The sequence below is a fragment of the Larus michahellis genome, chromosome 3, assembly GCF_964199755.1.
Source record: "Larus michahellis chromosome 3, bLarMic1.1, whole genome shotgun sequence".
Lineage (NCBI taxonomy): Eukaryota > Metazoa > Chordata > Aves > Charadriiformes > Laridae > Larus > Larus michahellis.
Window position 1 is genome coordinate 14839739 of NC_133898.1, and position 14210 is coordinate 14853948.

The 14210-nt window shown below is 53.4% G+C and overlaps 1 protein-coding gene across 2 annotated transcripts in view; it reads right to left on the reverse strand.

The window, feature by feature from the left end:
• The window catches only part of PPP2R5D (protein phosphatase 2 regulatory subunit B'delta), a 30613-nt gene extending 16719 nt beyond the window's left edge, over positions 1 to 13894 (reverse strand). Inside the window, exons 1-9 of one of the 2 annotated variants that reach the window (XM_074578749.1) lie at positions 13746 to 13894; positions 12813 to 12896; positions 5854 to 6067; positions 4510 to 4709; positions 4031 to 4141; positions 2096 to 2188; positions 1462 to 1592; positions 1004 to 1063; positions 202 to 310 (exon numbers count right to left, since the gene is read on the reverse strand). In XM_074578749.1, the coding sequence (XP_074434850.1) occupies positions 202 to 310; positions 1004 to 1063; positions 1462 to 1592; positions 2096 to 2188; positions 4031 to 4141; positions 4510 to 4709; positions 5854 to 6067; positions 12813 to 12896; positions 13746 to 13772 (1029 nt within the window). In that variant the 5' untranslated portion in view covers positions 13773 to 13894. Of the gene's footprint in view, positions 1 to 201; positions 311 to 1003; positions 1064 to 1461; positions 1593 to 2095; positions 2189 to 4030; positions 4142 to 4509; positions 4710 to 5853; positions 6068 to 12812; positions 12897 to 13340; positions 13467 to 13745 lie in introns of those variants that run through there. The other variant, XM_074578748.1, reaches the window with a different exon arrangement.
• Between the last annotated feature and the right edge of the window lie 316 nt (positions 13895 to 14210).

Here is a 14210-nt window from a genome sequence, read left to right on the forward strand (position 1 = left end):
ACACATATACATACAGGCCCAGGCACCGCAAGGCTGGGACAAACGACCGACAGCAAGGGAGTAGTGCAGAGCCCAAAACATCTCAACAGCAAGAACTCTGTACAACACAGTAGTGCAGCCCCATGAATAGCTATAAGCCAGCCTGAACAACAGCTTTTGCAAGAATCACATTTTGCCCCGGAAACGTGAAGCACTTCTCACCTGCGGGTGATAGACACTGAGGGACTTCACCTTGTGCAGTGGTAACAAGACTCTGATGAGGAACATCTTATGCTCTTCCTTCAGAGGCAAAGCAAACCCATTGATTATGCTGAGAAGAAACAAGAGTCTCGTTAACATCTTTACTCAGCAGAAATACAGTATCTCTCACCTCAAAGCAATCAGTGGCTTGCCCTAGCTCTCATTAGTCACTTGAGAAAGCACCCATCAGAAGAATTGTGGTCACTGGGGCCCAACCTGCATACCATGCTCAGTGAGAGTGTTTCCTCAGCAGGCACGGCAGGGAAACGCCTCTGATGGGGCCTGGGCTCCGCTCTGTCCCGTGCCAGGCTGAGCCCACACACACTCAAGCAGAACCTCTGGAGAAGGCCAGCACAGAGGCAAGTCAGTCCTCAAGGTTTGTATTTTATAGAACAGGAGGGTGGCGGCATAAGAGACAGCTGCCAACCAAAGGGCAGCTGAAGCCATGGAGAAGGCTGCCCACTGCTAAGGCTTATCAGAACTGTGAGGAAGCTCGTCTACTGCCTGCTAAGGGAAGACAGCAAGTGTGACTGGACTCAAACTCAAAAGAACAGGAGACAAATCTGGGGAGGACAAGGCTACCACTGCACTTATCCGCAGGCTGGGGAGTACTTCCACTGTGTGCTTTGTCAGACTGAGATCCTCCGGAAGAGGTGGCTCCTGTAAGAACTGCTGAAGGAAGGCACTGCCAGCTCATGCGGCACGCTGGGCTGGGAGGTCTCGCTCACTATGGGCCCTCTGGGACCTCCAAAAGTGCCTTTACCTTCCCAGGATCTCCAGCAGCTCTGCGATCCCATTATGGTGCTCTGTTTCATAGATGAACCTAACAAGAAGAGAAGAATGAGAGGTCACTGCCAAACGCTGGATAGTTTCAAAAGGAAAAGGAAGGAAAAACACCGGAGACAGGGAGCTTCCTAGCAAATAACAGAACTCCCAAGGCGGCAGGGCAAAGAGTAAGGGAAGCAAATGAATTCACTGCCCCCAGATCAGCTAAAGCTCACAGGTCCCAATATTTGCTGTGTGCGCTGAAGACAGCGGTATCACGTCCTCACTGCTCTTAAGCACCAGTGAATGCTATCCCTGCCAAAGCAGTGTGACACAAATGAGTCACTTAGCTAATCACAGTCTGGATCAGAGAGAATCACAGCCTAGTGCCCCAAATTTATCTCACTGGATTGTCCCACTCACTCACTAGGCCAGTGGCACTAAGAAGCATCTCACCTGTAAAATATATTGTTGATCTGCCGCCTCACATATGCGCGCAGGCCCAGGAACTTCCCATAAATCCTGTGCAGAATAGTCTTTAGGAAGTCTCGTTCTCTGGGGTCTTCACTGTCAAAGAGATCCAGTAGCTGCGGGGAGAGAAATTCAGTCGATATCTGCATACTGTCTGTCTGGACAAAGCTATCAGCAACGCCGGGCACTGCTCCTGCCCAGCAAAAGCAGGTCTTTCAGTTGAGAGCTGCCTTCAGCACCCTGAGCACAGTGGTCGCTTCCCTGAAACATGCAGCCTCCTAGTCACAAGCTGGAGCCATCAGCACTTCTTTCGTCTTCGGAAGCACAGTGATGGCCAGCACACACTACAAAGCTGCGTGTCCCCAGATTTGCCCTGCAAAGCCTCCAGTGCCCCTCTCCACCTGTACAATGAGTGACGAGTTCCAGGGACCACAGCTCGCACACACTCTTGCCCTGCACAGAGAATTCTGGCTGCTCATTCAAGACTAGACACAGGAAAAAAGAAAACCCACATCATCAAGCACCTGCTGACGAAGCCGTTTGCATAACACCTTGACCAAAATCTGCTGCATGTCTTTCACAAAGGTGGTGCACAGTGGCAGGGGCAACAATTACTTACAGATAGCACAAACTTCTGGTCAATGTATTTCTTGGCTACGTTTGGTTGAAAGTCAGGCGATTCCAGGAACCGGAGGAAGAACTCATACACCAGCTGTGTGGGGAGAAGGAAGGATCACTTAGAAATCTCCCCATCCTCTCACCAGTGTTTACATCATATTTTAAATGTTTTCTTGCTCCCTAAGGATTCAGGGAAAGGCTGTGAAGCCCCAGTAGGAGCGTAGAAAACACAGGAATCTGTGCTTCCCCACACAGTGGGATCAACTCAGCTGTCCTTGCTCTGATGGGCAGGGGGGCGGTGGCACATAACTGCCCAAGTCTGCATGAGATCTCATCACCTCAGGTCCCACCAAAGACAACAGCCACCTACTCAAATGAAGACACTAGGCCTGGGAAATTCTTCTCCCACCTTCATCCCTTGTCTCTACAAAGAACAGAAACCTCCACAGGAGTTGGCAAAGGCTCAGGCTTCACTGGAAGCCCTTGAGACACACCAAGGAAGACCAAAAAAGCAGAGAAATAAAACGGACCCCAGGAAAACACGTTGTGTCCTCTGCCTTCTGACACCAGACTGGCTTGAACCCACTAAGCCATGTAAGCTGTGTGCTGTGTCCCACTTGGACAACAAAGGACAGCTTGCTTTGAGAAGGCTATTAGTGCTGAAACAGCAGCAGCAGCAACAACAACAACAGAAACAATAACAACAACAACTGCTGTCCTCCTAGAAGGACGAGTCCATTCCAGGGCTGACCCTGCCTGGTGCTTCCGAGGGGCCACTAGGCCAAACAAGTGCGCTGCATCCCGAAGGTCTGACTCTGGAATTGAAGGAGCTATGGGGCCACCCATTCACAGGTAGAGCTCAGCTGCCAAGGACAGCAGCACAGAAAAAAATGAGGGGATGACCAAAAAACTCAGCATACGCTTGCCACAAGTCCATGCTGTCTGCTGCTGACTTAACTCTGAGAAACAAATGCTTCCCAGCATTCATAGCGCTCCGGTGCTGAGGACATGCCATTTCTATCGACGCTTACATCCCTATGTCAACTGCAGCAGTGAGAAGTGATTAACCACTGCTGCAGAACTGCACCTTATTTCCTCTCTATTTTCTGCTTCATTCTGCAGTGCCTGGCTCTTGTTCTGCCTTTGTCTGCTTGACAACACGTCCCTGTGCAAGTGTCTGGGGAGACCCCCATAAGCTTACCTCCTGCCTTCCGCTGCTGAGCTCTGCTAAACCATGCTCACTGTTGCCTTCATAACCCTTTTCACCTTAGTTTGAAAGTCTATTTCCCAGGACACACATCTAATGAAAAGATCCTTGGCTCCCTCCCCCTCTTCCTCCCCACCAGTTCACCGTCTTTGCTGGTCACACGTTTGCTCCCAGTGAACGCAACTGAATTACATTCAGCATTCAGGAGACACGTTAGCAAGTGCCAGCACAGGCTTTGCTGCGGCACCAAGCAGTCCTCTTCCTCCATGTGCCTCCCAGGGGGCTAGGCAAGGAGAGGAGTGCTAAAAGAGACAAGGCTGCTGTCTCCAATGCTTGCTGAAGCCCAGAGGATGAGGGCTCTTGAGCCTTCAGGAGGGACATTAACGCTGCTGGGAATTACTTCTTACATAGGCAATATGGCACAACTCCCTCACTCCCCGTAAAGTGTTCACTCCCAGCCTACCTCGGGGCTACATGGGACTACGGCCATCTGCAGGTGAATGTTGCACACAGCCATCAGCCTGTTTCCAGGACACCTCTGCCGCCTGCACTGCCTACAAGCCACCTCTGACCCACAGGTGGTAGGCCTGGTTTCTCCCCATCCCTATATCAGCAACCCTTGCAGGCTGGGAAAGCAGCCACCAGCAGGGCTGGCAGGCTCCAGAACTACACGGACTCTTGACCTCCTGGAGATAAACTCAGCACATCTATATCCCACCTCCTCCTCACCTGAAGGTGCGGCCAGGCAGCCTCTAATGTAGGCTCATCTTCCTCAGGGTCAAACTCCGCGCCTGTGGGATTGGATGATGGCGGGAGTGTCCGGAAGAGGTTCACTGAAAACTGAAGTGAGTGAAAAGGCGTGTGAATGACATCCCTGCGCCTCGTGATGGCCCACCCCGTAGCAAATCCCTTGCTGCAGAGCAACACATTGTGATTTGCCATAGCTGAGCCTACAAACAGTTCCCTCCCTAGAGGCTGTAGGGTAACAGTCTGCATATGAACTCCACAAGTGCAGTCTGTGCCAGGGACAAGAGCTTCCACCTCTCCCTACACCAGGCACTGTCCCTCCCCGCCCATTTCTTCTCTTTCTGAGGATGGGCCGATAGTAAGGAATGGGTAGGACTGGGGTCACACTCCTCTTTGACAAATGCCTATCCCCTCCTTCCTCCCATGCTTCTAAACAGTCCCATGCTGACCCCATGCCATACCATGATAACAGCTTCAGGATAGATGGCCTCAGTGACAACATCACGGTTGTGTGTGATGTATTCTACCATCTCGTTGAGACCTGCTCGCTTCACCTCCTTGAACTTCAGGTCACTGAGGGGGTCGGAGATGAAGTCAAAAAGCACGCAGCACTGCCGCAGCTTCTGGATGAAAAGCTCTTCTCGTTCATGTGGAGGAGCATCTGTCAGAGAAAGTAGGGATATCTGTCCTTGGAGACAGGCAGAACACCTTCCTGGTTTGCCTAGGTATCAGTGTGGTTTGCTCCCTGTCCTGCATCCCACCCCCCTCAGTTTCCCTTGAGCTGGTGGGCCAAGAGGGAGAGGTGGTGTTATCCCCGCTACGGAGGTGGGACAGTGGAGGCAGAGGTACTGCAAGGCCCCTGGGGCAACTATCGTAAGCCTTTTTCAAACATGGCAGCAGTTTCTGATCTGATAAGCATCGATCCCATCCCAGGACAAGGTACACCGGAATGAAGGAACTCACTTAACTAGCTCCCACCACAGATCAGTGACACCCACACCCTGCACCCCACAGTCACAAAGGCAGCTGGGCAGAGCACACTGTAGGCTAACCCTCCTCCCAGAGAGCGGCCCAGAAGAGGGGGGCCAAGGTAGAAGAGGCCCTATATTAATGGCATTCTCTTTCTGATATGTTGCCACCCGAAACTATGCACCACTAAGGCCAATCAGGCAAACTTAACCTCTTGCTTGCAGAACGGCTGCTGAGCTGCAAGGCAGTCGCCTTCCTAAAAGGACTGCCTGTTTCTGTGTGCAATGTCAGCAACAGGTCTGGTTGAGTGACTGCTGAGAATGCTTTCTCCTTGTCCGCACTTAAGTCATGTTTAATTGGACTATTATGTAGGCTAACTGCTAATGCTGGGTAATTGCCCTAATGTGGACAAGTTCAATAGCACTACCGTAATTTGCAATGGAAACACAAGGAGGAGGAGGCCTGGTCCTCTCCCAGCAACGGGTGGCTGTAGGAACCAAGGATAGTCTGCACCAAGGTCTCTGCACTTTACCACCTTCCTACACAACCTAATGAAGAATCTGAGGCAATATAAGCACAAGGGTTTAAATCAGTTCCAATGGGAAGGTAAATCCTGAAGTTCACATTGAGCATCCTTCTTTTCTTTCAGGCTATCCACCAATTCTCAACCTGCTGCCAAGCCAAGCACCTTTCCCAGGACTATCCTTGCGGATGCTAACAGGAGGCTAGCAGGACACTGCCAGGCTAACTTTGAGAAGAGCCCTTACACCACCGTACTCTCCCTGGAGAAGGAGCAGCTCGTCATGCAGGTCACCCCCACCCCACAGCTTCTTTACCTTTAAGTGCTGGGAGCTTTTGCAGTTCCCGGTTTTTGCTCAGATTGAAGCGGGAAGAGCTGTGTCGGCGCTCTTTCTTCACAATCTGGGGTCCCCCTGAGTACTTAATCTTATTCAGCTGGGTTGGTGGGGGAGCGCTGTTACTGGGTCGCTTATTTGAAGTTGTCTGCTGCTGCTGCTGCTGTTGCTGTGGCTGCTGCTGAGGCTGCTGGGCCTGAGGAGGGAGAAGAGAGTAAAACAACTCATAAGCTTTTACCTACAAGCCTCGCAAGCAATCGGATACTGTCAGCATCTTCTTGGCCTGAAGAAACAGGGCGTGTTTTTCACTGTTGCACTCGCAATTCAGTGCATCTCACACACTCCTGCAGGGCTCCAGACCCGTTGGTTGCATTTGCAGCAAACCGGCAAAGTGAACATCAGTTTTACTCATATCTGTGAGGTACCACAAAGACATCATCGCCTCTCAGCACACCGGGTGCCAGGGACATGGAAAGCAAAGCCATGCCTTGCAACAAGTTATAGGAGCTTGCTGACACAGAAAAACCCAGAAATAAGAACTTTCTGTGGTCCAAACAGAAATCTCAGTGGGCCGATGCCTCTGATTACAGCACTCTGTACAACACACAGCAAACAAGATTTGAAAACTGGCAAGTTGCTTCCTTATCTTTGTGCAGGGAACCACCGTGGAAAAAGCAAGGCAGCGTATAATCCAGAGCAGACGTGATGGCCCTGGAAAGGCAATAGTGAAGACCACTAAAATCATTGCTGCATCCATAGACCAGGAGCTGCCCGTCTACAAACCGCACAGACCATACCAAAACCGTAGGTCCCAGGCTGTGGCCTTTCCCAACCCATCCTGGCTTTTCCCTCCACCTCCACTCTGTCTCAGCCTCACTGGTGGACTTCTCCTGTCAATTTGCTTTTCCCACGTCACCCCTTTTAGCCACACAAAGTCTTTGTCTGCATTTTCCTCCAGCAGACATCTTCTCCACTTTATGCTTGTTAAACTGCACTTACAGAGGCACTTTCTTGTTTTTAGCAGGTGACCAGAAACTCAAGCCAGCCTTTGCTCAGCTCAGCTCTGTTCTGACCTTGCTGAAGTTCTGCCGGTTAAGTCCCACTTGGGCCACAATGGCTCAATAACTGACCCTTTAACACCACACTGACCCAATTCATGGAAAACTTAATATGGAATAAGGTAACATCCTGCCACCAAGCCTACAGTAGAGGGCTCAGCTGGAGATAGCACTCAGCCCAGCAACGCTCCCTTCCTCAGCTCTGCCACCTCCTCCCCGCTGGCACATGAAGCCAAGGAGCTGCAGGGTGAACCTGTTCAGGACACAACAGGGATAGTGTAATGGATGGGGAACAGAGCTGGGTGAAATCCTTGGACATCGCCCCCTCCTTCTCTCATAAACTCCCAGCTGCCACATACAGCACAGCGGTACAAACGCACGCCAGCAGGATATTAAGGGCAAGCACCAGCAGTGCAGAAGCTCATCAGAGCTCTCCTGCAAATGAGATATGGCCAGTGTCTTGCTGTGAAGAGCTGCTGAGCTGCAGCTTACCCTGCACAGTCCTTACCCTGAATTGTCTCCCGATGATAACCAAAGAGGTGCAGCACAGCACCACAGTGCAAGAGCAAGACTTAACTGCACCCACAGCACATGGGGAGGCAGCGAGGTAGGAATAGGGAAAGCTCCCTACAAGGAGACACAGCTCTAGATCTGTAGAGCAAGTGCAAAGACTACCTGTGAAGAACAGTGCCCAACACAAAACACCAATTGTTTCGTCAAAGCATTACTTTGAGCCAGAAATATTTTGGTTCTGGTCTGGTTTTGCTTAAAGGAAATATGTGGTTCTGTTTCAAGCTCAGCTCCAAGCCAAGGCTGTGGGAGAGAACAAGATTTGAACTCTCTTCAGTTTAGATTTGATTTGATTCCTTTCACAGAGCAGCATTGTCCCACGATGAGAGAGGGGAGCCAGATGAGCTTGTGATCAAAACAGCTGTGTCTGCCAGACAAAGCAGGCCCAGGCTACAAATTGGAGGCAACTTATCCTGAACAGTGGTGTCTCCTCAGTTAAGTCAGGCTCAATCCTTGCTGGCAACCTGCCAAGAGTGAAAAGTTCATTCCTTACCCTGAATATTTGGGTATCAAGGCAGCATGAGACACTCAGATGTTCTCCAGATGCTTTTGGGAAGGCTAGTCCTCTACTCTGCATCACTTTCCTTCCACAGGGAAGAAGGGCAAAACCTGAACAGTAAGCCACCACGGAGAAAAGATGGTACAGCCAAAAAAAAAAAAAAAAAAAAAAAAAAAAAAGGCATCGGTGGCCTCACAGGTAACACTGAGGGAAGCAGGACACGTGGGTCCTCCTAGCTGATGGGGCACGCCTCTGCACTCCCTACCCACCCAGAAATGCCACAGGCAAATGTTCTGAGCATGGTGTGTGTACCACACGCTAACAGGCTGCAACTACACTGCCTTCATCAGGGGTCTGGAAAAGTCCTTGCCACCAGCTTCTACAGTCTTCAAAAGCTGGCGTGAAGAAAACCAAAACACAGCTTCAGGTTTAGCTGTTAGTTATTTAAGAAATAAACATACGCATGCTAAAATCATACAACTGGGTTTGCTAGAGAAAATCCGATAATGGGGGAGGTCAGATATACTCTTACGCTGCAGCGGTCAGAGGACTTTGCTTCTATACGGACTTTCTGGCACCAAGCTGAATACTTGCTGTCAGGAGGTGCCTCCTGTGGCAGGCCTGCTGTCCTTCTGCCTTCAACACCACCTACCTTGACCACATGGATCAGAAGAGGCTTGTTTTAAGCTTCCTAACACCTTCTTCTCTGAAGTTTCCATCCCTGAAAACACAGCAGACTGCTAAAACTGAAAGCTTTTCTCTTCACGCACAGGTTATCAGCCTCACGGACTGCTTCCCTGACATCAACACCAGCTGCACACTACACGGCTGCAGACACACATCTACCTGATCAGGCTCAGCCCCTTCCCGACAGGCAGGGCTCACACCACCATGGTGGCAAAGCCAGCTGCTTGGGAGACACTGTTTGCCACTGTCTTATACACTACACGTGCTGAAGTGACCAGAGAACAGCACAAAGCTGTTTGCCCAAGTGCGGTGTGGCAGCCCCACCTTTTCCGCTGCGGTGGAGCAGCTACTCGTGTCAACAGGACGGGCCAGCCCCAATTGCAACCGCGTTCGAACTTCCCCAAGGACAGGCTCCCTGGCTTTGTAGCACCTCCTCCCCACTGGTTCCCACCACCTCTCCTCCTCGCTAGGAACTTGCCTGCACAAGTCAAAGAGCCCCAGGCCCTGGGCTTGCTCAGCGACACTTCTCTTCACACTGGGCTCCCAGGGAGGGAGACCCCCTTCCCTCAGCCACCCTGAGCTGCGCTAGCTTCTTCCCCGCTCTCCTACCCAGGCATGACCTCACCTCTGCAGGCTCTCCTACCGCGGCTGGGTGCATCGCCACTCCGAAAGCCCTTCTGCCTCACTGGTCCCTTGAGCATCCCCCGCTTGCTAAGCTTCTCAGCCCAGATCTGCTCTCAGCTCCTCCTCCTCAGATGACTCTTCCCTTCCCATCCCTCAAGTCAGTACCTGCTCCCTTTGTCTGCTGTTACACAGCTTCCCTATTAAAACCAAGCTCTCTGCCTCAGAAGTAACATCAACACACTGTAACGCCTGTCTCTGAATAATGAACTCCAGGTACTGCAGTAACAAGCCCCATGGAGATATCTGCAAAACACGTAATACAGCAGCTCAGTGAAAAGGAGCACCCTCTCCCAGAGCTGCAAATCTCATCAGCGAGGCTCCAAGCTGCCCTTGAGGCTGCAGAGCAACTCCTCTCTCCTCTTGACTGCTGCTGCTAATCCCTGCTCCCACTTCCAGGTCATTAACTCTCTTCCCCACCCAGCTGCCTCTCCCAGTCTTTCTGGCCAGGAGGAGTAACTCTTTCTCATCCTCTCATTCAATGCCGCCTTGGTCTCTGACATTATTCCTTTTTTCTCCTTAAATATCCACGCAGAAATTCTCTCCATTCATATCTTCACCATGCTTCAGAGGGAATGAACTAAATAAACCTTTTATTTCCCACTCCCTGCTTTTGTATTATCCTCCTCTGCTCTTGTCTCTTTCAGAGCAAACTGCCCCTCCAAAGCCAGGGGCTGGCCAAGCTCTGCTGGCTCTTCACCTCAGATCGCTTCACCCTAAGATGGGCATCTAAAAGAGCATTGCACTACCCCTGTACTTACGAGGGAATTCAAACACTTCCCTTCCCTTGTGGGGATGCATCTGCTTTTGAACATATCTCCCCTTCCAGATCAGCTCCACTAAAAGCTCCTTCGCTGCAGAGAACAAAGCACTATGCTTAAGGGTTTCTGGACTGACTCCTACCCTCTTCATCTCCCCTCCACAGAGATCCCCATAGGAGGTCCTCATCCTCTGCACTTGCTCAGGTCTGTCAAACCAGAGCTGCTCTTCAAGAAGCTTTACTCATTCCACCAGCCAGACAACTTGCCTGCAAAACAAGTCATAACTTTCTGGTACCAGGATAAGTTAGGGCTGAGTCCTCCCCTGTTCCTTGGAGCACGGTATGAGAGAGGAAAGCCCATACTGGAAAAGGGCTGCCCAAATGCTTCTTTCCTGCTACAAACCCATTAAGCACCTATTGAGATATGAAGAAAAAAAGAAAATTCTCTTCAGTGCACACAACTTTCACCCTAGAAAAGGCAACCAACCAACCATAACTCCACAGAGGAATTTACAGGGCACAAAACCCTCACAATAGCAGCAGAGGCATCCAGACTGGGCTCGGTCCACCAACTCCACCAGGCAATACCACTCCTGGTGTTTCAGGAGTCAAACCACCTCCTGCTTCTGACACGAGGAAGGAGTTTCACTCCCAGCGCACGTTACACAATTCCTCGCGGTCCCCCAATGTGAAAGTCAAAATACCTTTCTGTGCTTCCTGAAGAGCAGGAAAATCGCATTCAAACTGGTATACATTTCTTCTTGTCAAGCAAAGAGCTCTCTTCCATTCTGCAGCAGAGCAGTCCAGAGACAAGAAAGCACCAAGAGAGAACAACCTTCACTGCAAACTCAACAGGGAAAGGGAGAAGAGACCTGTGGCAGCGCACACCGCAGAGGTGTCTCCTTTCTGCTTTTCTCTCTGTTCCTATGATCAAAGGAGACCCAGCCTTCCATCTTAAAGAAGGGCTGGATTTTGTTTGGAGTATGAGGAAGTGGCTGGGTATGTTTTGTGGGAGGGAAAGTTCGAGGCATCACTTCTAAGTTTCTTCTGCACCCAGGCACAACCAGACACTACGTGCAGTTTCAGGTCACAAAAGGAAGCTTGTAGCCTGCACTATTCTTCCTTTCTTTCTGCACCACTTGTAACCAGCAGAGCAGTGCCACAGCCCACCGCTGATTTGGATGGGGACACCAGAGTGCTCTGCTTTGATGGCCACCCGTCACCCTGGCATCGCAAGACGCAGGCTTTCCTTCCTCTTCCCAGAGCTGTGAACTCAGCAGGCAAAGAGTGCCAAATAAATAAAAGGTAAGCCTGACCCCACGATGCCAAGGCAGGAGATCTCTCACTTCCTTGGAGTTCGCTGCTTTCAGCTGTATGCACAAAATAAAAGGGGCAGAGGCCAAGACTAGGATGGTATACAAAAAGAGGATCTACAAAACTGCCACCTGCTCCATGGCAAACAAACTCAACTTCTGATTCCTTGCTGGCCACACGACAGGTTAGACACGAGCAGTTTGGACCTTGAAACCCAGTGGCTAGGAGTAGCAATATTTTCTGAGACTCTGCAACACAGATCTATGCTTTGAAGGAGACTCCAAAATAACCTTATTTTGACTACGACCATCCCACTGAACTATGGATTTCTTCCTAGCCTTCATTAGCCTTGCATGTCTCCTGTCCCCAGTCCTACAAATTAAAAGTGCAGCGTGTTCCAGACGAGACTCGAGCACACAGGCTTCTACGGACATAGAAGTGGCACAGCTTGTTTGCCAAATTGCAGGATTAAAAAAAAATAAAACACTCGCATATGCATGCCTCCTTGGACACGGCTACAACGCTCTTCTGAGCCAAGTCTCAAAATCCACAACCACACTGTTTGAGTGCCGGGCAAACTCAAGTCTACCAGAAAAGTTCCAGTTTACCCAAATTTTTGCTAATTCTAAGCGCAGCTTATCATATTATCACGTTCTGCTGAGGCCATCCTACCACATCTAGCTTGGCGACATCAGAATTGAGAGTGAAAGAGACTCTGCACAGCTGGGAATGCAGATCGTGCCTTCTTGTGAGTAATGCTGTGTTCAGCAACAAGGCTGTTCTAGCAAAGGAGAACCATTTCATCTCTAGCACTTTACCTCTATTCTTCTCTCAGGTGTCCTATCCATTATTTCCTAGTCTCACGCCCCCAGAAGATGCCTCAGAAGAACACATTCCTTTTCTACTGCTTCTCACTCCTCTCCCACTCTGACACAAGGTGACAACAGAGTTTTATTGCGCTTTGCTCTGACAGGAGCAAGGAAGCTGGTCCCCGTCTGTCAGGCTTCCTCCTGCTTGATAACCACAGCCCTTCCCTCTCTGCAGCCAACTTCACCATGCTCCGGCCACCTCTGCGAGCAGCGCTCGCCGTCAGCTTCGCGACAAATCTCTTTTTGCAGGGCCGTAGGGTACAAGACTCATCCCGTCTCTTCCACAGTCGTGGTTCCCTTCGGGACAACTTTCAAGGGGAACTAACTTCATCTTAACTTTAGTCTTTGCTACCGTCCTCCCTGATTCCGTAAGATCCCGGTGACACGCATGAAGTAGCGTGAAGCGAAGGTGACAAGCTTGAAGCAGCCAGCATGAAAGATGTTATTCCTCCTCAAAGGTGAGCGGCACGCACACACTGCTGTACCCAAGGTGAAAGCCTTACCTCTTCCGAATTCTCTGCCCCGCCATCCTTCCCGCTACCGCTGCTGCCAGGCTTTGTGGTGCTTTTAGTCGACTTCGGAGACTCCTGGGAATGACGAAAAACAGCGTTCAGAGAAAATCGCACCTCGTGCAGAATTTGCAGCCCCTCTTTGCCGAGCCCAGCCGTGCCCTACCACAGACCCACCCCACCTCCATCCACCCCCTCCCCCCCCGCAGTAAGCCCTGCTCCGGGCCCCGACCCCCAGCCCTTTTCCGGGCTGAACGGCTCCCCTGGCAGCGGACACCGACGGCGGGGCCACCTCCCATCCCGGTCACCGCAAGCTGACCCCAACCGAGCCCCCCCCGGGTGACAGGGCCCAGCCCTTCCCCGGGGCACGGCCCCTACGAGCCGCAGGGAACCCCCAGCCCCGGCGGGCACCGTGCGGCGGCAGAGGCGGACCCGACCCCCTCCCCCAACCCGGGCGGCGGGGCACCGCCAAGCCACCGCCGGCCGCCCCACGGCGAAGCCGGGACACGGGTGGGGCCGTACCTCCCCCGCCGGGGGCATGGCTGGGGACCGGCCGTGCCCCGCCGCCTCCTGCCGCCTCCCGAGCGCGCGGGGCGGGGCGGGCCGCGGCCCCCGCTCCCCCCCCCCCCTCTTCCGCCGCCGGTCTCGCGCGGGGGCACCGGTACCGGCGGCCGCCCCTCCCCCCCCTCCCCTTTCCACCCCCCGCCCGGCGCGCGCCCCCGCCGCCCTCCTGCACCACCCGCCCCGCCCGCCCCGGGCGCGCGCGCCCCCGCCCCCTGCCGGCCGCAGCCCGCGCGCGCCCCCGCCCGAGGGCCGCGCCGAGGGAAGGCCGCGGCGGGGAGGGCGGCGGGAGCGGGGGCGGACGGTCAACGGGGAACGCGCCCGGGGGACACGCCGGCGCCGCCCGCCCGGCGCCGCCCAGCGCACCTTCTCCTTCTTCAGCTTGTAGGGCATGGTGAGCGCCGGGCCCCAGCCGCTCCGCGCCCGCCGCCGCCGCCGCCTGCGCCCGGGCCCGGCCGCAGCGCCCCGCTCCCATTGGGCCAGCCGCACCGGCCTGCCTAGCAACAGCCTCCGCCGCCGCCGCGCGGCGCTGACGCAAGCCAAGCAGATTTTTCTCATTGGCCAAACCGCGCAGCGGCGCGGGCCACGCCCCCGGGGGGCGGGGAGGGGCGGGGCTGCGGGGCGAGCGGCTCTTCCGGGGCTGCGCCGCCGGCCGCCCCGGTCGGTGGCGGGGCCCAGCCCTGGCTCGGCGCCGGCGCGTCGGAGGCGCTGGTGCTTGGGGGTCCCCTCGCAGGGAAGCGGCTGTAGGGGCGTCCGTGGGGTTCTCCATGGGCACCCGGCCGCGGCGGGGCGGCGCTGAGCCCGGTGCTCCTGTGTCCCTGCTGCCCGCAC